The sequence below is a fragment of the Pelodiscus sinensis genome, chromosome 2 (assembly GCF_049634645.1).
Source record: "Pelodiscus sinensis isolate JC-2024 chromosome 2, ASM4963464v1, whole genome shotgun sequence".
NCBI lineage: Eukaryota > Metazoa > Chordata > Testudines > Trionychidae > Pelodiscus > Pelodiscus sinensis.
Window position 1 is genome coordinate 13862228 of NC_134712.1, and position 26710 is coordinate 13888937.

General features: G+C 37.9%; 1 protein-coding gene across 15 annotated transcripts in view; it reads right to left on the minus strand.

The window, feature by feature from the left end:
* The window catches only part of PHF20L1 (PHD finger protein 20 like 1), a 100295-nt gene that overhangs the window by 42665 nt on the left and 30920 nt on the right, over window positions 1–26710 (minus strand). For 5 of the 15 annotated variants that reach the window (XM_025184904.2, XM_075920107.1, XM_075920104.1 and 2 more), the window contains exons 3-12: window positions 19810–19981; window positions 19216–19300; window positions 17764–17852; window positions 14509–14571; window positions 9995–10202; window positions 9203–9331; window positions 7907–7989; window positions 4058–4310; window positions 1905–2090; window positions 1495–1701 (exon numbers count right to left, since the gene is read on the minus strand). In XM_025184904.2, the coding sequence (XP_025040689.1) occupies window positions 1495–1701; window positions 1905–2090; window positions 4058–4310; window positions 7907–7989; window positions 9203–9331; window positions 9995–10202; window positions 14509–14571; window positions 17764–17852; window positions 19216–19300; window positions 19810–19981 (1475 nt within the window). Of the gene's footprint in view, window positions 1–1494; window positions 1702–1904; window positions 2091–4057; window positions 4311–7900; window positions 7990–9202; window positions 9332–9994; window positions 10203–14508; window positions 14572–17763; window positions 17853–19215; window positions 19301–19809; window positions 19982–26710 lie in introns of those variants that run through there. The other 10 variants (XM_075920106.1, XM_075920109.1, XM_075920111.1 and 7 more) reach the window with 7 other exon arrangements.

Sequence of the window (26710 nt, forward strand, 5' to 3'; positions counted from 1 at the left end):
CACAGGAAACTTAAAAATATTTATGGTCCACTTTATCTTAAAAAATATACCTATTATAGATTCATATATTTTAATGGAAGAAGCAGCCATTAAAATCATTTAGATTAATCCTCGGCATAATACAGGTCATGGAATTAAACCTAGTAATTCCATCTTGGAACATGCATACGATATACTTACACAGGGCTCGAGGATCGCAGCGAAAACCACTTGCCAACCCCGCACTGTGCATGAGTGGAGCGCCGGTTGAAATCTACTCACCGTGGGCGAGTAGATAAGCGTATGTGTCAAGCCCCATACATACATTTTTTTTTAATCCATATATTATATATGGAACACTGTGCATGACTTAAGTGATAGGATCCAACTCTGGCAACTAGCTACATGCACATGGTAATCTCTGCAGAGCCCCAGCACAAAGCTCTACAATAACACAAAGGAACAGATTGCAGAATCAGGACTAATTTATAAATTACAGGGGGATTTTCCAAAATGTTCAATTTTGGTGTAATATTTCTCCCATTGAGATCACTGGAAAAAAATCCAGTGGATTTTGCATGATAGCAAAGCTAGACCACTGACTGCTTTTGGAAATCCTACTCTACAAGCATTACCGTGTTTTCTCAATCAAACAAATGAAGAAAAATCTCAAATCAAGACTGGCTAAAGAAAGTTAAATATATATCCTAAATTTTAAACGTAAAGCTATGAGGCAAATGGGTAGCACTGAGTTTAACATTTGACAACAAAGTAGCTCTTAAAAAAAAAAAAAAAAAAAAAAGAGTCAATGAGCTTTTGATTCCTGTCTGTAGCACAAAACCAGATTCACCCTGAATAACATTAGAGCTAAAGCACTGATGCATTCAAAGCTGGGAAATGACAGAGAATCCAAAAGGACCCCAAGGAAGAATGAAAGACTTGAAAGCTCATAACAGAAAATCTATCCTGTTATTTTGTATGATTGAACACATATTAGAGATATAATAGTGTAGTCTATTAACCAATAAACAGCACCCCCCATGCTTCCCAGTAAATTTTTTAGCAGGCTGGCCAGCAGCCCGGTTCAGTCCTGGCTCGTGCCAGGTCCGGGACCTACCCTCACTGCGTCTTTATGTTTCAGGTGTATTAGGAGCCAGGTGGGCAGGTAGCTTGGCTCAGTTCCAGCTTGTGCCGGATCCAGCTCAGCCCTTCTGCTCCATCCCCTCTCCCCTACCTCCAGACAGGGGCTGCTGCCACCCCACACTGCTACTTCTATCACAGACAGTGGCATGGGGTGACAGGTAGCCAGTCCACAAGGGGAGCTGCTTTATAAACTAGCTCCCTTCACAAACCAGCTTCCATCTGGCACCCCACGTTGCTGCCTCTGATACACATAAGAATTCATGAGGTTAATCAACTATTCAATTAAGCAATATTTAACATCCCTAATACATACACTACACTTACATATCCTACAGCTATGAACCTAACTACTTATAAACTGAATCTCTTTACCTGATGCTGCTGTAGCTACTCTTCCATCAGTTACTGCTTTGGAAGAATGATATGTAATCATCTGAGTATCTTCCTTTTCTTTACTGGGGTATTCATTACGAGAAGTGGATTCTGTAGATAGTGATGCTGTAACTTCCAAATTACGGCTTAAGTCAAGAGGGAGACATGGTGCACGCTTCTCAAGTGACATACGAGCAACATCAGGTACTACACAAAAGAAAGAATGTAATATTAACAAAGATACATGGGCTCAATAAACAATATGATTTGCAATGTTACAACAAAAAAATCTAGCTAAAGGTACTCAATGTTAATCAAAGATCTCATTAGGTGAAAACATGAAAGGAAGGTCTTATGTCTTTATGACTCAATTTCTCTTGGGTTGTTCTTTATTAGATTAAATACATTACCCTCTGATATTGATGGCTGTTGATTTTGAGCACTGATGGAGAACACTTTTCCATCAGTGATTGGAGAGGGAGAAGGAACTTTTTGTACAGACTCATCAGGCAACGAGCAAGTGGCTAAACGCTGTGATCTTCTCCTCCTCTGGCTATATTTGTAGGATCTAGGGGGATTCACTGGCTGTGACGGACCTAAAAAGAGATCTTTCAATGTTCATGAAGTAGAGATATGTCATATGCTTATGGAAATATTTTAAGATTTAAAGAAGGGTCACGCTTTAAATAGTTCTCTTCTGCAGAACTGCTAATCATATTGTGCTTTGTAAAAAATATTTAAAACTATGACTATCACATGAATGTTAAAAGTTTGAGGCAGGATTTTGGTTTTTTGCTCAATAAAATACTGTATGAAGTTGGAGATCTAGTCTCCATTACAATACAGAGGAGGTTCTTATGCAAATAATCTATTTGGGTTAAGGGGAGCCACCCTGTAAATCAATGGGAGAGCAGACAGCTTATAGTAGAAGAAACAACAGCATTCCAGTATAGAAAAAAAATTAAAAAAATTAAAAAAAAGTCAGTTAAAAACTCTTTAAAAAAAGGCATGGACAGCATTAACATAAAACTTTTAAAATAAATTCACAGAAAGTAATAGTTCATTTGAGTTCTATTCTCTCCACTTTCTGCTAAACGGACATTCAACACCTGGGTAACAGCAAGTACAGAAATATTTACTGTCAATGCACTACATAGTGAGACGTCTAAACCTCAACGTGAAGAATCTCAAATGAAGAGATGTAGATATTATAGGCCTGATTCATTAAAAAAATTAAAACTCACTTATGCAGGTTTCATAGATTGTACTTAAGGAAATGTATTTAATCTGCATAAATTTGAGTTTTGTAAATCATTAATTCTTTTTCCTCTCTGCCTTATATAGACTCCTTTGCCCTACTGAAGACTTACAGTAACAAAAAAATTACGTATCTATTAAGAAAAGTCAAGAGGTGGGAGCTACTAAACCACAATAAAAGTACATATCTATGCAATGAAGTTATAGATTTCTTGATAATGGCTAGCAGATTTGTAGTTTCAGTCCAAGCCATACAACCTCCTCAAGCAAAACTACTTACCACATCTTGGGAGTATTATGATGGATGTGTGTGGATGACAATGTTTTGTGGGGGAAATTTATAACATAATTTAAAACCAATTCTATTTAGTCAGATAATACAGAATACTGTATTGGCTCATCTCCCTCCCCCATACAATTAAAATTTGCTACAAATGTCTCCTTAAGATGTCAATTGTAGATGCAAGGGTACAACATGTGATGCAGGAATCCTCTTCAAGGCTTATTTTGGCACAGCTCTGAGTGTGAAGCTAAACTTAGAATTCTGGCCTTACAAAAACCCATGTTACTTATGTTGACCACATGATTTAGCCTTCTTTGAGCAATAAACTGTCACTAAAGCTCAAAACAAATCTGAAAAGGCTACACTATCCCTTTCCAGAAAAAAAAAAAATATATAGGGAGTTTGTAAGTGCTCAAAATAAATTACTCCAATTCTTCTGTTCACCAACAATATCTCGATATTGTGCAAACCAGTTCCATATTTAAAAAAAGATGAACTAAAGTATTTACACATTACACAGGACATCATTTTCTCATCAAAGAAGTTCACCACATCTCTCACACCCCATGTAGAAAAAATATCACACACTGTACAAGATTGTGCAGGCAACAGGTACATCCAAACAGCCCACTGAAGGCAGAGTTCCTCAATGATGGAAAAGAAAGATCCGCAAGAAAATTGCCCATATTTTTAATGAATCAGGCCCTTTAAGTAGAGGTGTTTCTTTTCTCCTTATTTCTATTACTGTTAGTGTGGAGATGTATACAGTGGAACTTAAATCATTAAAAGTCATGACTTTCTACCACCATAAAAGTGCCATTATTATTTGCACTATAAATCATACATCACATTACGTGATTTTACTTTTTATACGTTTGAGCTATCCCTAATGCACCCACTTACATTTGATTTTTTTTAAAGCAGATTCATTGTAAAAAGCAACATTAATTTACAATCAAAATTATTTTTCTGTATATTTCTTATTACTATAATTATTGTATTTTTTAAAATGTCTGTGCTCACTAGTTTTATTTATCACAGAAGAAGGAAGCTGAGAGACCAGCGTCAAATCCTCGACTTGTATTAACTCTGGGGAAAGTGGTGATTTAGGGGGCTTTATACACCCAGAAGAATCTCCAGATTCTTGTTTGCATTTCTTGCTGCGAGCCTTTCCTGAAGACAAAGTTGAGGGTAACAGTGCAGGTTTCTGAGTGTTGGCAGAACTGCTAATATCAGCTTCATTTTTTTTCTGACTTTGAGGTTTAGGTGAAATCTCCTGAATAAATAATAAGAAATTGATACTTTTATTTCAGTTTCTTCATTGTGGTTCTTGTTTTACTTTGATCTTTTTTAAGCATCTTTAGTATTAAAAAGCATTTATTCGAAAACATTTTAAAGCAACATTTAACATTTCCAAAATAAATAAAAAACAGATTCAAACGTATCAAAATAAAAGTCAAGCAATCTGTTTGTTTTTAAAGGGACACTGCCAATGATTTTCATCCTTCAAGAGTTTATCTTCATTTCTCATTGCTTGAAATATCCCCCAAAAAGCTTACAAACATTTTTTCTTACCAACTATCTAACCTCCATTTGACAAACAGTGTATTTTGCTGTGCTCCTAATATAATAAAATCCCCTTCTTGTCCATCTCTCTCACATCATGAGTCATAATCAATGGTCTCAGCAAGAATACAGAATGACTTAGAGAACATTGTTAATACTAACCAGAATGGGAAGTATATATGCTAGCTTTATTGTGATCACACCACAAAATAGAAGTGTCTCAAGAAAAAGTCATCCATTTAAAATAAATATTCAGAAGTTGGATATCTTTTTAATAGATTTACTTCAATTTTGATAAAGGAGCTGAAATGGTTGACAGTGCCCCTTTCAGGAAAGTCTTAGACAATGATAAATATAAGCACAATTCCTTTCAGTGCTGGGAGTCTGGATTTCATCACACTACTTCCTTGTGTTAATGTTTCATGAGATCGCTATATCTAGCACAGGGTTAAATAGATTGCTAACTGCAAAAAAAAACAAGTGGATAAAATGGAGATTAAAGAAACACTTTTTAAAAGAAATATGCTACTTTTTCGAAAGCTGCAAGTTTTCACTCTTGTTTTTAATGCATGTACTGAAATATTTAAAAACAATTCATCTGAATTTACAGCATTTGCATTTTACATTTTTTGCTAGAAGGAAGTTTTTCTATGAGCTGAATGATCTGCAACAGTGTTAGTACTTGCCCAATGACAGCAATTTGTATATATGTGAACTCATGACCTTAAATTTGTTCTATCTTTTGACCAGTTAAATATGCATTATTGTTAGCTAACAAAACCTTAATTATGAAAGCATAAACTTTTGTTTCTAGAATGTGCACACCACTCTTTCTCCAAAAAAGATTTCACACCACGGATGATTTGGGGGCAATTCCCAGTTTTCAGACCTTCATACTTCAGAGGACTATGTTTTTGGTACTGAATGGATTTCTTTTCCACTAGAACATGAGAGCTGCATATTCCAGTGGAAATATCAACAAAGGAGCATACTACTGTACATACTTAAAAAAGGACACCCTTGTGAGCTGCATGAATGGCATACTGGAAGTACAAGGTAAAATTCCGGTGTAGTGTCCCATTCAGTTATCCCCGGGTTTTATACTTGAATCAGATCATTATACATGATTTAAGTGCAGATTTTTCATTTAAATAAAATATTCCATGAACTATAGCGTATATCTATGCTGATTACAAAAGTTACCAGAAATTAGAGCCATAACTTGTAAACAAACAATTTTATTGTTCATCTTCACATATGTGAAAGACATTACTACAGAATTCATTACTTTCAAATTACAAAGTTATTTAAACAAGATTTTAAAAATTAAATTAATATTTTGGTAAGGTGCTCAACCTCTTAACAAGGACAGAGTAACATTAAGAAACCTTAATGAATTAAAATTATTCATTTAAGCAGGTCTTGTTCAAAAGGAAATATAACATTACATAATCCTAATACACTTAAATAAACTACTGAATCTACATCTAATAGTCTGAGGTTTCTGAGTTTAAGATTGTTGTAAATTTTGTAAAAAGAGTTATAAATATGATTTCATCAGCACAGTAGGTTTTGGCTGTTAGCCTGAATATTACTGTGTCCTGTATTACATTATTTAAAAACATACTACAAAACATCTTACCCAATAATTATTATAATGGTAACAGACAGTACATCTGTACTTAAGGGCTGTCAGCTTTGCCATTTTAGGGGTTTATAACTCGGCCATTTTAATTTACGTTTGGGCTGGAACTTAGAAAAAAAAATGAGCTCAGACACCCGTCCTTCCCCCTCACTTTTTCATTTTCAGTATGGCTTTGTCAATTTTTCTTTTCAGTTAGAGAGAGGAAGAAATACATTTGTTGGAGTTTGGACTTTTGTTTAACAACTCAAAACTAAAACAAATACTTTCAAAACTGCTTTGCAGGCCATTAGTGAATGAACAATGGCAGTGCCTTCTGAATTTTTTGTTTTTTCTAATCAACATAATAAAAATAGAAATAGCCGAGTTATTTTAGATGGAGAAGTTATTATTCAGAATTTTCTTTTACTATGCAGCGTAACCTATACAGTCATAGTAAATGGCCAAATCCCATGCATTTCAACGGAACTCTGCACAGTAAGATTTACAGTGTAATGATTCTTTTAGAAATGTCATACCATCAGACATTTCACACTGAAAGTATTATACAAAAGTTCTAAAAAATTATAAACTTTAATATGCAAAAATTTGGGAAGTGGAATGTGTCAATATATCATGAACTATTACTCGAAATATTGGTCAATGCACTGACATCATAGTAGCTCAGAATTAACCATTACAGCGGCAGAATTAAAAATAGAACCATAACTTTCCATTGACAGCACCCTGGATTTGAGATTCTCAGAGCCAATCTGTGTTACCGGAAAACCCATAGCAATGCCACTATATATCAGGACTAAGGAACCAGTTACAAACACAGTATCAAAATCTGGGATATGGATTGCTTTAAAGAGTGTGGTGGGGCTTGCGAAGAAAGGAAGTGCTCTTTTTAGATGGTTTGTTTAAAAAAACCATTAAAGAAAAATGAAAAATAATACAAAAAAGCCATATTAAAATTGCATTAAGGCTCTTATTTAAGCCAAAAAAGTAAAGTTATCAAGAGATAAGGCTGCCACTTCATCCTTAGCTTGCCTTACTGTGCTTAGGTAGTCAGTCCTTTTAGCATGCAAGATCATGCACAATTCTGAGACTCAAGCAACACCTCAACACAATGCAATGAGCCAGAGACAGGGAGGCAACCTTCACTACTTCAAAAAGTGGTTTTAAAACAGAACTCTAACATTTTTTAAAGTTTCTTTTTTGTATGTATTAAAATATACATCTTAGCAAAATGTATGGCTCATTGAACAGTTCATAAAACACACAGTCTACAACACCAATTTTTATAATAGAAATAAAAACTTCTTACAAAAGAAGTTTTCCTAGATGCCAAAAACCCTGGTTCAAACCACAAACTAAATTTGTGTAAGGGTCTTTTTCTTAGCCAGTTGTACTCATGGTTCCAGCGATAAATCCACGGAACTGCTGCTTCCTAGCCTTTGATTCCTTGGAGATAGTAACTCATTAACAATAATTAAAGTTAACACCATGATCGATGTCAATTTGCTTGTATGCTTCTGGCTATGCAGAGATGTAAACATTAAGATCAAATATTTAGTTCCCTATTATTGTTTCGGAAGGGGCGATTTTGTTATGGATACTATGTCTCCATGGCACACTCCAGTGGGAACCTTGCAAAAGAATCAAACTCTACCATTTCATACCTGCTCCAGGACTGGAGCTGTTTCTTTGTTGCCTTCTTTTTTTTCAGCACCATCCACAACAACGGCTTTGGACGCCAACAAACCTTAAGAGAAAAGTTGCACAAAAATTTGTATTTAGAATAGGCTGGTTTTTTATTCTACTGTTTGCTATCACAAGGATTAAGAAACTTCCACACAAGTGAAAAACAACATTTTCATGTATAAAGGTTTTCTCTTAAACCATCTTGAATTGAGTCTTTGTTTAAAAGAACAAAAAGTATTATAAATGAGGATTAGCACCAGGCACTACAATTCCATCGCCAGAGAGGAAAAAGGAGCCTTAAATTGTATGACCCTCAATCCCGAAGTAGCTGTGCTTCAAAAACAGGCCTACAAATATAAGTTATGTTTTCAACCTTTTGTTTTTAGGAGCTTATTTAGAATTCCTCCCTTTGCTCACCTGCACCCAAACCTTTTGGTCTTTAAGAACATAATAATATAAGAACGGCCATATTCAGTCAGACCAAATATCCATCTAGTCTGTCTTCCAAGAGTGGCCAATGCAGATACCCCAGAAGGAATGAATAGAATAGGTAATTATCAAGTGATCCACTCCCTGTCGCTCATTTCTAGCCTCTGGTTGCCAGAAGCTAGAGACACCATCGCTGCCCATCCTAGCTAACAGCCATTGACGGATCTATCCTCCCTGAATTTATCTAATTATTTTTTGAGCCTTGTTATAGTCTTGGACTTCACAGCTTTTTCTGGCAAGGAATTTTACCAGGTGTCAGTACTGTGTGAAGAAGTACTTCCATTTATTTGTTTTAAACCTGCTGCCTATTAATTTCATTTGGTGACCCCCTAGTTCTTGTATTATGAGTAGTAAAATAACACCTTATTTACTTTCTGCATACCAATCATGATTTTATACATCTCAACGATATCCCACCTTAGTCTCTTTTCCAAGTTGAAAAAAAAATCCCAGTCTTGTTAATCTTTCCTAATATAGCACTCATTCCATATTTCTATTCATTTTTGTTGCCCTTTTCTATACCCTTTCAATTCCAATACATCTTTTTTTAGAAGAGGTTTGTACATAGTATTCAAGATGTGGGCAGGCCAGGGATCAAATCATAGACCTTATGTCAAAATTTTGTAACTGGATTGGCTTTATTACTTTGTGAAGTGCTTTGAGAACCTCAAGAACAATAACTGCAAAGTATTAGTATAATAAACAGACATATACTGATATGTATATACAGTCTATTTACAAGCATAAACATAAAAAGTAGCAATGTTTTCAATAAAAGAGTTTACCAGTGATCTTGTTAAGACGAGCTCTCTTTGCCTGAAATGAGTTGCCTAAATTATTTTTCCTCTTGTGCGATAATGTGCTCTCTGCCCGCACAAACGCCATCTTTGGAACATCCACTACTGGGAATCCTGCTTTTAAAAGAACAGACATGGAAGAGTTCATCAACAAGTGCACATTTCATAAACATTTTAATCAACTGTAAATATTTCAAAACAAAATATATTTTAGTCTTTCATGAGCCATTACAGGCACCTTAAAGTTTTACAATTAACAGCATGCATAAACATTTTTAAAACATGTTACCTTGAAATTTTAAGCACAATGCTACAAGTTATAAGAAAACAGATATTAACATTTTTTAAAGTGAATATCAAGATTTACTAATTCAGAGGTAAAATTTAGGTAGCCGCTAAATATGGAGACAAATCGTCATTGCCTTAGGAAAAAAAATCTAGAAATCTCCATTATAACCATGAATCTATAGAATTTTAGTTTGATATATTTCTAGATCTCTTTTTTTCATTTTCCCTTGTGATTTTTTTTTTTAATCTCGGAGGAGCCAATCAGAATGCAGAAATTTGCACATAAATCTAGAGTGATTAACACTGTTCCAGATTTCAGTACTCAAGTCTACTATGATACAAATACCATATTCCTCTAGTCTAGAACCATTGGCAGTACCATGTTGCAACATGAACAAAAGAGATTCTGAGGCCAAGAGTAAACGGGAAGGCAAAAAAAAACCAGCATTTGTAGTCTTTAAAAAAAAATAAGTACAGGAATACAGTTTGTACCAAACGTTTCACTAGATGTAGGCTCCTCTTCCTTTTTCTGGACTTCCTGTATGATTGTAGAGGTTGAGGTTTCTTCCTTCTTTGAAGATAATTTAAACCATTTTCTCTCCTCTTTATCTTTATTGCTGTTTGCACTGGTCCGAGGTTTACTTCCTGCTTTGTTTTTGGCTGCTGCTGCTGCAGCAGCTTTGACCAAAGCTATCCAATCCTCCAAAAAGAAAACAAAAGTGGAGCAGCATTAGTAGCTATTTATGACATTCAAACAGAATCTTTTTACAAATATTGAGCAATCTCTTCCAGAAATGGTCAAACACATTTATGTTTAGTTTTCTATCATCCATGATTCAGTAAAACGTATTTCCCAAATTGCCTACATATTGTAACTAGAATCTACCTTATGGATTTAAAAAACAAAACAACAAACAAACAAACACACACCACCAATGCATACGGAAGTCACTTTCTATGATTAGCCTCTCAAGCAATATTGTGCTCTAATGACTGATCTATATTCTACAATAGTTGCAGCAAACTAGAACTCTCAGACTAAAACAGACCACTGGACCATTAACTCTATTATCTTGTCTCTAGCTGTGGTCTACACTAACCTAGCTATTTCAAATGGAAGACCAATCCCTCTGTACCCCAGACATGTCCAGCAAACTGTACAATAGATGGGCAGGAGAATTCTAACTTTCCCTCTTTTAAGCCGGCTCCTGCTTCCCCCACGCTTGCACTGCCTTTGATACAGAGGCAAAAGGGGGAAGGTGGGGAAAAGAGAGTGGTTGACTACTTGCTTACATCCTTACTCCTGATCCTCTTTTCTAACTACTTGACAACTCTACCACACTAAGACATTCGTCTTTACATTTTGCAGCAATTTTCCCTCCAAAATTAATGCTACATAACCACAATTGTATCGACCAACTGAATTCATTTTTTTACTTTTTGAATTAAAAGATCTGACCATTTGTTTAATCTCATAATTTATATCTAAACATGCTGTGTTATGTTTAAACTGTACTGTTTGTGCATATGTGTGTGTGTGTTTGAGAGAGAGAGAGAAATACATGTTATAAGATCTCAAGAGCAAAGACTACATTTTCTTCTCTGTTTTGTGGGGACTGCAATCTGTAAGCAATAAAATATTTCCTTTATTCATTTTAAATGTGCTGTATTTAATCTGGATTGTTTCTGTTACATTATTATGGGATACCTTAAAAAAAAAACAGTACCTGATTGTCTTTCACTCATACTTTACTTCTTTCTAAACAATCCTAGTCTTTTCAATCTCATTACAGATGAAAACTTTCCACCCAATACCTCAAACTTTTCCAATTACCATTCCATAGACCTTTTCTATTTTCTGTGCCACTTTATGGCATCATGTGGACATAGTTTCAGTTAAAATGTTTTTCCTGCATTATTTTCTAACCCTTCTTCATACAGCCCAACCTTTAATACATATTTCTACCACTGTTTTGCACTGACTATGCATCTCCATTATGTAATAAATTACACATTTTGTGACAAAGAGTTTCAACATCAATAATAAACAAGGCCCCTTTTTCAGGAAGTTACACACTGATGCAAGAAGATCAGATAGCTTTTCTGTGACGGTCACAGTTTTTTCTCTATGACATTACTTGCTTCACTTTCTCCCCTTATTCTTCTGCAGTTCCCAGGATAAGTTAGTTATGTATGTGTCTGAATATCATTAACTTGCTATCCACCACACAGATTTAGATAATACCCACAATACATATGAAGACAAAGTCCCTGCCCAAAAGAGTTTATAGTATGAATATCTTCCCAGCTAACCTATGGAATTAATTGTAAAAGTGTAGACATGTGAATTGTCAACAATGTATTGCATACTCATTTGTGCCCATCACAAAATTTAAGAAACCCTTCACTTGGTGCAAGTTCATGTGGTACCAATATTATTTATACAGCACCAGAGATATGGATGGTACTTTATAGATGGGAGAGAAAAGACAGTGCTAGAGCCAAAGAGCTTAAAATGCAAGAGACAATACAGGAAAACAACAGTAAAAAGGTAAAAGGGAGAGTGTCTCATGAAGATACTTATAATTCATGTATGCTGATCATCCCCCTTCTGTAATTTGTATTTAAATTTGTATTTATTTAGTGCAGTTTAGATCAAAGTTGATAGATGTAAATAAAATTACAGGAGCGTGTGCTGGAATGTACAGATCCTTTTGTGCCCTGTCTGTGGCATTGCCCCAGTGACTTCCATAATTGAGGGTCCTGATGAGCTAGACAGCAGCATGGTGATTTAGGGGTTAAATCCCAGCAAGATTTCTTAAAGTCAGGCTTTGACATTCCCATGTGACAATGTCACACATAGTAGAGTGATTTGGGCTTGGTCTCTACCTATACTTATTCACAAGCTTTGCTAATCTCAGAGCCATACAGGGTTTTGGAGGTTCGGATAAGGAGAAACCACACGGAGGCCCCATGACTAGAAGCCAAGACTAAGTAACGGTTAATTGACTAGTCGAGTAGTCTATGGAATTTCCATCGACTACCTGACTAGTTGATAGCACTTCCGCATTCCTCCTTTAAAATGTACAAGAGCCCCAGTTGAGGGCTGCCCCAGGGATGGAGCTGGCTCCCACATTAGAAAGGCAAGATAATGTACCCTCTGAAGGCAGGGAGGTGGTGTGGGTTCTTGAGTGGACTAAGGGGCATCAGCTTCTGGAGCACAGGCTCCATGCTGCGTTGCTGACTTGAAATGCCACCGAGACGGGGTCAGCTAGTTCCAAGCTCCCCAGATGATTTCAAGCTCAGTGTGGTATTTCAACAGAACCCGGGAACAGCTGAGGATTCCCCAAATGCCATGCTAGAGCCCGGGATTGGCTGGGGAGTCCCCAGTTGACCCCGGGCTCCATGCACAGTGCTGCCCCTTTTAAGTACCCCTCTCCCCCCCGCTTCGCTGCCTCTATTTCAGAGGCAGCAAGAGGGGGGGGCGGAGAAATCTACTAGCCCTTAACATCCCCAGCCAAGACAGGAAAATCTAGAGACAAGAACTGTCTTATTAATATTGTTTTGGTTTAGTGTTTAAAGGCTGTTGTACACAATAAAGGAAACTGACCAGAGACTTTGCTGGTCTTTTTTTATTTTGGTTGAGTGCCCCATCACAAATCATTTCATGTGTAAGAAACTAAGGGATATATTCTTCTCTTGATAAGCACAGAATTTCTGTTCCAAAAGAAAGCATATTCAAATGTAAGCTCAGAGTCTATTACAAGACTTTATAAAACTTGTATAAGGAAAAATAAAGAGAAGATGAAGAACAGAAGTGGACCCTACTTCTAAATATGAAGTCTTTCTTAAACTAGGAGTGCCCGTTTCTAACCTAACAGACAACCACGATACTGAGATGCAGCTAGATTCCCAGTAATCTGTCATTCAAATAACTTTAATCACATCAGAAACAGCAGCTTTTATGATACGTGCAGTAGTTACAAACCCCAGGCTCCATTTATTACTAAGTCCGAACAGAGCAATCCCAAGTCTAGTTCTCCTGAAATAAGTTCATTCCCTTCCTCTCCGGTGGTCTGATCAGTCATTATAAAGCACTTTATTCTGATTAGCCACTGCTCTCAGGATTCCCTGTGATCAAACTGTAGCCAACATGGTGGTTTTAACTTCCAAGCCACAGAGATGACACCAAATGACCTTTTTTCCCCCCTTAATACTTCCTCCTACTGAATGTTCTTCCATGTTCCTTTCTTTCTCCTCCTAATCCCATTACACACATCTTCTTCAATTAAGCCATATCATGTCCAGGGCTACAGGAAGCAGTCAGTAGATTAAAGCAACAATTCCAGTTTTGGATAAATAGAAAGAATTCTGAGAAAAGTCAAGGCAAAAAGATCTGCATAAGTTATTAAGGAAATCACTGTGTTCCAACTGGTTAAGAATGACCCTTGCTAGAGTTCAGGGATGGCAAAGCAAACCATAGTCATTACAACAGTCAGATCAACTAAGCCAAACTTTAGGAAACTGCATAATAAAGAAATAAGTTAGCAGGAACCATTCGCTATTCCTATACATTGATTGGCTAGAACAATTGCATTTTAATATAATTAAGTTTATAATTTTATAACTGCAACAGTGGGAAGGCAAAAAGCAGTAGCATTTCTAACACCTGGATTTATGTCTTGCCACCTCTCTCTTCAGCTATCATAACTACCACGTCTTCATTTCTCTATCCAAAATACTGCAGTTATTTTCCTCTTCTGCCACTCTGACCACATCCTCCATCCCACCCCACCCAGCCACATCTTTCTAGCTGTTCCTAAACCAAGACTGGATTCCTTGCTCTCATGTTAAACACCTATACAGCACTACCCCACCTATATCTCCGCTCTTGTTTTCTCCTATCTTTTCTTTGATTCTGTCCCAATTGTGCCTGGTTTCCTCAGCTGCTTCTTCCTATGTACCAAGTTCCCTCCCTCTCCTTCAAATCCCTCCTCAAAACTCACTTCTTTTGGTTCGATTTCCGTCACTAATCTCAGCTCCGGCGCTATCTGCTCCCTCTCGCGCCCCTAATTATATTGAAGATAAAACAAAAGAAACATGAAACAGAACAAATACGTTATCTTGATTATTTGTACGTGCTCCTCAAGGGTAGTTTTCATTCTCCCCCTTTTCCATTTCTCTTCTTCTCCAGTTCAGTTGCAATTTGTGTCCAAATTTTAAAACATAGCTAGTCCAAGCAGGAACCTGGTCTGTAGTTTCCATATACATAAGAATATAAAAATGTTGTATAGTTTTTGCCTTTCCACCCTCACAGCTGAAACTTTTGAATACACACAAATATTGTAGTATTTAAAATGGACTTAGAATGTTACAAGTTCTATAGTATCACTCACTTTAAAGAGTGCATATGAACTTAAAAATCACATTTCCATCTGAAAATATTACAACTATTTTTGTTACAAATAACTCCCAAAAGATTATGAAATACAAAAATCAAAGAATAACGTTTTCTTCGATGTGCTTCATTTGCACATTTTCAAGTGCATTGGGTGTGACCCACTTTCACTGTTCTGACGGTCACTTGCAACACCAATGAACTGCTTTTAGGTACACACAAGAGACAACAAACAAAAGAAGGGAGCAGAAAAACCCTTACATAAAAATTTCAGGAATGTTATATTTTATATGAAACAAAATACAGGACTATGCAGCACTTTAAAGACTAACAAGATGGTTTATTAGATGATGAGCTTTTGTGGGCCAGACCCACTTCCTCAGATCAAATAGTGGAAGAAAATAGTCACAGCCATATACACCAAAGGATACAATTAAAAAAAACGAACACATATGAAAAGGACAAATCACATTTCAGAACAGAAGGAGGATGCCGGGGGGGGGGGGGGGAAAGGGAGGGGGGGGGAGGAGGAGGAGAAAGGAAGGTGAATGCCTGTGAGTTAATGATATTAGAGGTGGGGAAGGGTAAATGTCTGTGAGTTAATAGTATTAGAGGTGATAATTGGGGAAGCTATCTTTGTAATGGGTAAGATAGCCGGGGTCTTTGTTCAGCCCCCCCGCGGAGAGTGTCGAATTTTAGCATGAATGCCAGTTCAGAGGATTCCCTTTCAAGTGCAGATTTGAATGTTTTCTGAAGTAGGATGCAGGTGAGTAGGTCATTGAGACAGTGTCCTTTCTGGTTGAAATGGCAAGCAACTGTTTTTTCCTTATGATCCTGTCAAATCTGCACTTGAAAGGGAATCCTCTGAACTGGCATTCACGCTAAAATTCGACACTCTGCAGGGGGGCTGAACAAAGAACCCAGCTATCTTACCCATTACAAAGATAGCTTCCCCAATTATCACCTCTAATACTATTAACTCACAGACATCTACCCTTCCCCACCTCTAATATCATTAACTCACAGGCATTTAACTTTCTTTCCAACTCCCCCCCCCCCCGCTTGCATCCCCCTTCTGTTCTGAAATGTGATTTGTCCTTTTCATATGTGTTCATTTTTTTTTAATCGTATCCTTTGGTATATATGGCTGTGACTATTTTCTTCCACTATTTGATCTGAGGAAGTGGGTCTGGCCCACGAAAGCTCATCATCTAATAAACCATCTTGTTAGTCTTTAAAGTGTTGCATAGTCCTGTATTTTGTTTCAGCTACACCAGACTAACACGGCTACATTTCTATCAATATTTTACATGGACTCACTATTTTTAAAAGTACTAAAAAAGTAATTTTAGTCAACTTTTAGTGATTTAAAAATGCTGTCCATATGAATCTCAGGTCAGCTTACATATTTTTATGCATATTCAACATTTTTAAAAAATTGCTTATTAATACCTTACTATTATTTTAGAATTAATACAATTTTAAACCTAAATGCCAACTCTCTCAAGATGGGATTTCTATACACGTATTCTGGGAGGGGAGCAGAAGAGCAGAAGTCACAACAAGAAAAACATTATGGGTCTGAATTTAACAAATAGTATTACAGGTTCATCTGATGCAAGACTTCCATCAAATTATGGGGGGCGGAGGGGGAGAAGGAGTGTTCTTTGAGAAATTATACAAAAACTTCATGCCTGTCCAATAATTCCTGATAAGTGCCTTCTGTGAAAATAGAACAGTTTTTTCGTTTGAAATGAAATGTTGGTTTAAAGGTCAACGTTATCTAAAACTAATCTTAAGATATATTCTTCTTTTTACAAAAAAGTTCTTTTGAAATAAAAATGGAATTTTTTGATGAACAGTTATATTACTACCTTAATACAAAAGCCAAAACATGCTTTGGAACTGAGATTTATGCTCCTCCCTCCAATTTTGGGGTCTTCAAAATGTCAAGGTTAAACCCATCTTTCATTTTAAATGTGAACATTTTTAGACTGTCTAGAAATAAAAAGTAATCACCAAAATTACCAGTTTTGTCCAAGTGATTCTTCCTAAAGATCTTAACCATAGTCATTCAGGTTTGGCCTCACATACTTGAAATCCACCACCATAAATGTCACAATATTTGAAGAAAACCAGAATAATTTATGGTGCTTATAAGAGTGTGACTGGGGATGCCTCTATGGCACCAGCACTCCTACAGACTTCCTCCCAGTCATTGGCTGGTTGTATCAACAGAGCTTGTTTCTCTGCTGACAAGCCAGAGGGGCCTTTAGCTACAAAGTAGTACTTCAATAGTGCAACAAAAAACATGATTAGTGGAACAAGGACGAAACTGAGAGCCAGGAACTTCTGAACTCTAATCCCAGCTCACTATTCTTTTTTATTCAAATTGCAACCTTCCTGCCCAACTTTCCCGATTTGTAAAATCGGGTCAAGTAATATTTAACTTCCTACCTCTGAGTTATATACAACTAATATTTGTACAGAAACTCAACAGAATGCAGATAACAATGCAGCAAGAGGCTGACGCTAATGTGATCCTGGGTCAGGATCATTGGAAAAAGAATGGTCAGGGAACAGATGAGTCAGTGAGGAGCGCATACTGCACTCAGAGGTTTCAGGACTGAGGTGATATCAATATCACAGTGCATGCTAGGACATCCTCAGCAGATAAGAACTGGTGAACCAACATACTGAAGACCTAAAGAGAAGGCAGAACCAAGTTTAAAATAACTTGTATTACATAACTCTTCCTACATGTGGCATTCAGCAGCTAATTTGTTCTCAGGCCACTATTAATCCCACATGCCCTGCTGAGTAGTCAATAAAACAAGCAAGAAAAAACACCTAATATCCTCACCTGCCCTTTGGCATCCTCAGGCATAGATTTGATATGCATCCTTTTTAGACATCGAATAACTCCATCATAGAACTGTACTGTGAAGGTTCCTAAAACAGGATTGATGCAATCACTGTAAGCTGTTAGAAACATACCTTCTTCACCATTTCCTCAAAAAGCTACAAATATATAGATCTAGTTCTACATGTGACATCGGTGAGTGCTTTGGTTCTGCAAATACTATAGAACTGAATATCTAATTAAAAAATTTCCCTTTATAGTTACAGTCACATACCCTCATTGGATCACATCAAGACAGAAGTCAGAAGTGTTTAAAACCCCCTCTTTACTCACAATGAAAAACTCACTATTTAGGTTCAATGGGATTATCAGACAAGTACATAAAGTTACTGAGATAACTGTGATTTCAGGACCTTGGACAGTTAAACTAAAACCTACTTTAAATACGACCAAATCCTGCATTTCTCACATCTTGGACAATAAGTACTGCTTTCTTTTTGTATATAAATTTCCAGTTTATTAAACCAATGATGACACATGTTTTCACTACATTTAAATCCACACGCAAAAAAAAATATCAGTTTTTAAACAGAATAAAAGGCATTGTTTTGGTTTTAAAATATATGGCAAACAAACTACTTTACATTTTGTGCCTGACCTGGCTTGCATTTTCCTTTTAATATTGTATTTACTTTATCTTAGTTCACTGATTACAAAAGCTAAAAAATGATATTTTAAATGTTTCCTGGAAGAATTGAGGTACTGTAAACATATTAATGTTAACCAAAGCCAACAGTGTAGTGAAGGGCTCTATAATATTGAGGCAAGGATGTTTTTCCTGCTACTATAAATGAAAATTACATCACTAATGAATGCAAGAAAAGTTTTTATCTATGAAGAAATAAAACATGGTAAATGCTCACTAAACCAAATCCACAGGATTTGAAAATTTGTAAATTTCATGTCTTCAGCTATTGAAACCTGAAATATAACAGTGTTGTAACTGTGGGGAACCAACCCAAAAGGAGGTGGAGAGGGGGTCACAAACCTGTTGTAGGGGGATCATGAGATTGCCATCCTCACTTCTGTGCTACTTTCACAGCTAGACTCTGAAGGCAGCAATTTCAGAGCTTCCTGCACCCCAGGATGTTCCAAGAGGTAGAGATGGGTCTAGTCTAGTCCCCCTCACACTACCAGAGGAGTTTGCAGGGGAGGAACAGATCCTGTCCTTTCCCTGCCCAGTCCAAGGTAGCAAGCCCCTTTGATGAGGCACTCCTAGGAACAAGGAGACATCAGATTTCACAGAAAGGGCTTATTTTAAGGTCCGTGATGCGTTTTTCGCAGCCATGAAATTGGTAGGGCCCTAGCTATGTTTAATGTGTGAATAAAACTGTATGCAAACATATTTTTATTTTAAACAGATTATAGCAGTGCTCATAGTTACATACATACCCTCCTTGTTAATTGCTTCAATCTTGGCAGGATAATATCTACAATCTGTCCAACGAGCCAGTACCTCTTCTCCAGCTTTAAAATCCTATTTTAAACAATTGTAATTGTTAATACCTTGCCCTGCAAACCTTTCCTAAACAAACTTAAGTTTTATAACTTAGCAATAGTTAGCTTGAAAAAAGTAATATCATTCAATTTTTAATAACTTCAACAGATCATATTGGTTTTTATTTTTAAGTATTTTTTAAATGTTCATTGATCAACATTCTGACAACTCTGGGAAGTGGTGGGACACTTATGACAGTAGCTTCTGACGTTCAAAAAGGTAAACTTTTATAATTGTTATCACACAAATTACCAAAAATCACATTTCAAAATATACAAATTAAAATGTATATAAACTAAATATCCTTAAGTTCTCAAGCAGCACTTTTTTTTTTTACTTTGTGTAAATTTTTATCATCATTAATAGAAATATTTTTCATCAGTTTGTGTCTGTGAAATTGGTTTACAGACATTAACTAATAAAAACCTAACTCTTCTGAGCCTAAATACAGTAATTTGTACAAGAAGTCAAAAAAATTTGCTCCTTACAACAAATTCATCATCATCTTTTAGCCCTTCTTTCCTTAGTGCTGGTCGTTCCAGGGGGCGTAATCTATTGCTGTCCCAATAAATCCATTCATCATAACGATGACTCCATCGTTCAAAATGAACCAACATCTTCCCCTCCTCATAGTCTATTTTCTCAATACGAGATGGATACCTTGAACAACAACAAATGGAAAGGTGTCAATTGTGAAACTTTTTCCAACAATATTTTGCATAAAGATGTGTTCATGTGACAATTTAAACAACTTTGGTCATTAGTTGGACCAATTTTTGGTACTAAACATCAGTTTAATTTGAAAAGTTGTAAACATGTTAAATTGTTGATATGACAATACCTACCTGAAAAAAAACACTTTATACATGAAAGGTGGGTTACCATTCTGTCTTACAACCACAAAATTGTGAAAAATCAGATTTAAGGATCAAACTGCTAGGTGACATTAAGATGGGTGCTTTAATTAGGTTAAATATTGGATGTTTCATTCCTAGCTTTGTATTCATAGTTTTTCTGATTAACACAAGAACAATGGATCTGTTTCTTTTCCTGAAGAGAGAGAGGGGTAGTGAACTGTCTTTAAAAAATGAATTTGTTATTTTTGATCTGCATAATAAATGTTCCACATAATTGCTTCACTGATTTCAGACAAATCCAAGCTGTTAACTAATCAAAAACAATTGAAGTTGATAGAGCATTCCCTACGAATCTAAATTGTTGACTAATTTGCAGATCAGCTCCACTGACTTTGATGCTACTAAATCTAATGCACAGCCATTTTTTAATAAAAATATTTTGTTTAAATTGCACATTAAAACGAAGGCATCAAGATTAATTAAGGACTGCTGATTCTAATTACTCCCTCAAACTTTACTTATAATCAGTAGCATAAGCTACATATATCCCTCAATCAGAACAATTATACTCTATCACCTAAAGTTTGACAATTTGGTTAGAATTTACTATGGATTTTAAGTATTTCGACCTTACTTTGTATAACCTAAATGATTAAATTTTGCAAAGAGACTCCCCATTTTTTCAAGTCTCTAGCATCTTCAGGAATATATACTTATTTGGAAAGTGCATTTATATTCCATATTAATGCAAATCACACTATTATTTAGTTTTTTTGGGAGGAGCTTATTTGTTTGTTTTGATTTTTAAAGGGCTCTTTTGGCATTAAGGAGCCACTAAGTTGGTCAGAAGTATGGCAATAAATAATAAAATCACCACCAATAACCAGATTACATTATTTCAGTTCCATTAAGTGCATACACAATTGGTGTATTGAATATCTACTGTTTGTTTTTCTTTGTTGAAAAAGGGAATACAGAAATAGACATGAAAACAAAAAGAACTTTCTATAACTAGCTGGTGGATCCTTTAAGAACTTGCCTCCCTAGTTAATATTTAGGGAATGAAGGTTAACCTAGAAACAATCACATAGGAAATTCTACATTTCCAAAAAACAGGACTGACAACTGAACAGAAGACGACAGATATCCTGGAGCTACCAAAACATTTATTGAAAAGAAATGCTACAGTGGAAGGCTGCCTATTTCCAAAGCAGGAAATTTAATATACCTTCAACAACAATGACAACGTTCTCTCAATATTAAACGGTGGCAACAGCAATAATTTTTAATTTCTACTAAATATATTTTATCCAGAAGCATTGTGCTACCTGATATTGGAAGAGGTACTATCAACTTTTCTTTTCAAATTTCTGATACAGCAACCTTTAAATAATAAATCCCGATTGAAAAAGAAAAACCAAAAACACTTTCTATGAAAGTTATGGATTTTCTTCTTCCTTGTTATTTTTCACCAAGGGTGAGCAAACAAACAGTGCAACATGTGCCTGGGCCCCTCCTAATTCCCTCCACCATACTCATTCCTGCCTGCCTTTTCTCATCAGCAACAACTAAAGTCTTCCATTATGAAAATGGAAATTTCAGACCTGTAGAAGGACGCTTGCAATTACTCTATTTCTATTTTCCAGACTCCTATTGTTCCCCACTCCCAGGAGGGCATCTAGGAAAGGAACAAAGTATTTGCAGCTCTCAACTGTATATCACTTCCTGACCTTTTGTAGGAAGCAGAAAGAGCTTTCCATCCCCTAAGCTCCTATTACTCCTCAACCCTGTGCATAAGTTTCAACAGTGCTTTTACTGCTCCCCAGGTCCATGCACAGGTTCACAGAAAAGGAGTCAAGTCCTGGACTCAAACTCAAACAGCAACAACTTAGCTGCTGTGTTACTGACAGAAACCTTCTTGTAGGCTGGGGAAAGACTAAAATTGAGCTCTCCTCAGATCACAGTGAGGTCACTGTCTTCTTGCATGACACATGAAGTGCAAGTGACAATCAACAAAGCAAAACTGACTACACACATATCAAACACACAAAGAAAAATTCTCCCTCTGACTTCTTCAAAAATCCATCAGCTCTAGGAAAGAAGGAAATTTTCCCAGGTGAGCCTCATCAGCTTCCACAGAGGCAAAACTTTAAAAAAATAAATAAAAAGGCTTCTAGGTCCTTACAGTTCTGAAATTAATGTTCCAATGTTGACCAAGCATAAATTAATTTGGCACTGTATTCCCAAGAATAAAACCTGCAAGCCTTCCTAAGCCTATATAACTTAGAAAGGGCCACGATAAGGTGGGTGCATAATTGGCTGGATAACCGTAGTCAGAGAGTTGTTGTTAACGGTGCTAAATCCTGCTGGAAAGGGATAACAAGTGGAGTTCCTCAAGGGTCTGTTTTGGGACCCGTACTGTTCAATATCTTCATCAATGATGTAGATATTGGGATAGAGAGTACGCTTATTAAGTTTGCAGATGATACCAAACTGGGTGGGGTTGCAACTTCTTTGGAGGATAGGGACATAATTCAAAATGACCTTAGAAAGTTAGAGAAATGGTCAGAGGTAAACAGGATGAGGTTTAATAAAGAGAAATGCAAAGTGCTCCACTTAGGAAGGAACAATCAGATCCATACATACAAGATGGGAAGCGACTGTCTAGGAAGGAGCATGGCGGAAAAGGATCTAGGGGTCATAGTGGACCACAAGTTGAATATGAGTCAACAGTGTGATGCTGTTGCAAAAAAAGCAAATATGATTCTAGGTTGTATCAACAGGTGTGTTGTAAGCAAAACTCGTGAAGTCATTCTGCCACTCTACTCTGCACTAGTTAGGCCTCAGCTGGAGTACTGTGTCCAGTTCTGGGCGCCACATTTCAAGAAAGATGTGGAGAAATTGGAAAGGGTACAGAGAAGAGCGACAAGAATGATTAAAGGTTTAGAGAACATGACCTATGAAGCCAGGCTTCATGAACTGGGCTTGTTTAGTTTGGAAAAAAGAAGATTATGGGGGGACATGATAGCGGTTTTCAAATATCTAAAAAGGTGTCACAAGGAGGAAGGAGAAAATTTGTTCCTCTTGGTTACTGAGGACAGGACAAGGAGTAATGGGCTTAAAGTGCAGCAGGGGAGGTTTAGATTGGACATTAGGAAAAAATTCCTAACTGTCAGGGTGGTCAAATATTGGAATAAATTGCCAAGGGAGGTGGTGGAATCTCCCTCTCTGGAGATATTTAAGAACAGGTTAGATAGACATCTGTCAGGGATGGTGTAGACGGAGCTTGGTCCTGCCTTGAGGGCAGGGGGCTGGACTCGATGACCTCTCGAGGTCCCTTCCAGTCCTATTATTCTATGATTCTAAGTCTGTAGACTAAATCCTTCAAAATGCAGATCCTGCCATAAATTCCAATAAGATGTGAAAGATGAGACTTGCTGGTTTTAACTGGTACTACTGTAAGGCAACAAAGCATTTGTAAAAGAGGTTGATTTCAGTTTGCAACTGCCTGGGAAAGTGCTAGACAGTTATAAAGTAAAGATATGGAGATATTCAACAGAAGTATTCAGATATGGAAAAAAAGAAAGGGGTAGACTACAGGAGACACTCATCTTGCACCATCCAGACAGCTAATAGCATAAATCTCACAAAACCAATGGGACTGGTGAGAACAGTGATGGGCTACCTGCAGTCCACCAGCTGCATGTGGACCAACAAGACATTTTGTTTGCTGTTGCCCACATGCAGGGTGCCAGATTCTGGTGGTTTCCATCCACAGTCATACAGTTAGGAAAAAACTAAGGTGACACGCATGTAAAGCAGAGCACATGAAGTAAGGTGTGCACTGACCACGAGAGCCATGCACTCCCTCTGCATCTAATCAAATCACTACTATAGTTCCATCAGCACACCCTGCAAATTCTAGGTAACAAGCACAATTAGCAAAAATACCTTATCCCAAAAAACAATCTTGGTTTCGACAATTTTGCCGCCCACTGAGACGAAGGAGTGCAACTCATGCGTCTCATCACTAGCCTAGGTTGCTCATCGCTGGGTGAGGAGGACTACAAAACAAGAAAATATTCCTTCTTACTAGGATTTTGGTATGGCACGGGCCTTTTCATTTATTGTAACACCTACAAACTAAAGCTAAACAACGAAAAGTCCTGTGGCACCTTATAAATTAACAGCTGTATTGGAGCATAAGCTTTCGTGGGCAAAGACCCACTTCGTCAGATGTATGACTATACTTTTGGGATCATGGTGACTGCATTCGGGATCATAAGTGGAAAACAATATGAAAGGCAGACATTGCAAATGGGGAGGCATAGAACAGTCCATGGAAAGACAAGGAGAGAGGAAGAAGACACTAAAGACAACTTATTAAAAAGGTGCATCACATTCTAATACAGAACAAACAAACAAAAAAGACAGATAGAAAATAGGAATATCACAAACTATAAAATACTGTAAGTAGGACACATCAAGTATTAGTCAGAAAATCTATTACTTAAACCCAGGGATGCTGGACACCGGCCTGGGCGCTCAGCTGTAGGCAGGGCTGCTCCAGCATCCCAGCTGGTGCAGCCCCTGCCTGTGGCAGGGAGAGAAAGGAGGCGGGGGAGAAGGGAGGCATTCCAGCCCAGCATCAGGCAAGAGGGCCAATCCAGCTAAGCTGGAGGAAACCCACCACCACCACCACTTGTCCCCCTTTAATCAGTTAACTAGTTAAACAATATGTTTAATCAGTCAGCCAATTAAACTGGATTTTACATCCTACTGGCGGATAGTATTCTATTAATATCTGATATTGAAATAAATGTAACATTTAAACTTAAGGCTGTGGTTAAGAAGAGAGCTGGAACATAGTTACAGAATAAAAAGACATCAAGAAACAGAGGGATGGGGGAAAGCAAGCATCATGGGCCACCTTGGTATGTCTATATATTAAAAGAAATTTCAGTTGTAGTCATTCTTTAATATAGCACCCCACCTCCCCAGGAGGTTGCTCAAGAGTTGCAGGATGTAGCCACCCAACAGCTCTACCCGGAAGCCAAGATGGTGGCGGAGTTCATCGACATCTTTGCCTTAGAACAGTGGTCCCCAACCTTTAGAGGCTCCCGAGTGCCCGGGAGGTGGGGCCACTCACGCGCCGGGCGCCCGGGGGCGGGGCCGCGCGCCCGGGGGCACGCCAGGGGACTGAAATGCCCTTGCACCCAGCGCCGGCGTGTGTCCTAGGGCCAGGGCTGGGGCCGCCCGAGCACCTTGTGCCGTGGGCCCGGGGCCGGCGCTGCCGCCCAAGCCACGCGCCTGGGGCCGGCACCGGCGCCACTCGAGCACCGCGTGCCCGAGCGCCAGCATGTGCCCCGGGGTTGGAGCCGCCCGAGCGCCGCGCACCCAGTGCCGGTGCATGTTGCGTACCTGGGGCAGGCGCCTCCCGTGCACCGGGGGTGGGGCCAGCCCAGGTTGTCAGTGGGCGCACACAAATGCCCCGGCGGGCGCCATGGCGCCCGCGGGCACCGCATTGGGGACCACTGCCTTAGAACAATACATGCACATTCTTCCTATGGCAGTCCAAATGCATCCGTGGTGGAGGCAGTGGGACCTGAAAGGTTCTTAGAGGCTGAACTGCACAGAAGTTAGAAGGGCAGTCTTCCTGTGGGCCAGCCACACTTACAATGGCAGTAAGCAATAATACACCGGCCCAGCAAGGCTCACAGTACTGGTCTCCCTCAAGCAACTAAAACTTTCCCCACAATATGGCCTCCAAAGTTCCAGATTTTCAAGGGACCACCACTGCCGCCCTCCCACGAAGGATCAGCGGCATGTTATCATCTTGGGCAAGTCAGGCATATAAAATGGGAACGCCCCATGATGGAATAAACTATCTAGCCAAGCTTCTTGTCCTATCCTCAGATGTTAAGAACAATTTTTCTCCCTCCTCCTTCTAACAACCTTTTATGTTCTTGAAATCGGTTACCATGTCCCCTGTCAGTCTTTTCCTTGCGAGACTAAACAAGCCCAACTCTTTCAATCTTCCCCTATAGGTCATGTTTTCTAGATCTTTAATCATTTCTGTTGCTCTTCTTTGGGCTTTTCCCCCAATTTATCCACATCATTCCTGACAAGGGACACCCAGAATTGGGCACAATACTCCAGTTGAGACCTAATCTGTGTTGGATAGAGCAGAAGAATTATTTCTTCTGTCTAACTTAGAGCACTCCCACTAATACAGCCTAAAAAGATGTTTGCTTCTCCCCCATCAACACTGTTAACTCATATTTAGCTTGTGGTCCACTATGACCCCCAAATCCCTTTCTACTGTACTCCTTCCAAAACAGTCATGTCCCATTCTGTATGTGTGCAACTGGTTGCTCCTTCCTAAGTGGAGTCCTTTGCATTTGTCCTTATTAAACCTCGCCCTATTTACCTCAGACCATTTTTCCAGATCATTCTGAATTATGACCCTATTCTCCAAAGCAGTTGCAACCCCTCCCAGCTTGGTATCATCTGCAAACTTAATAAGTGCACT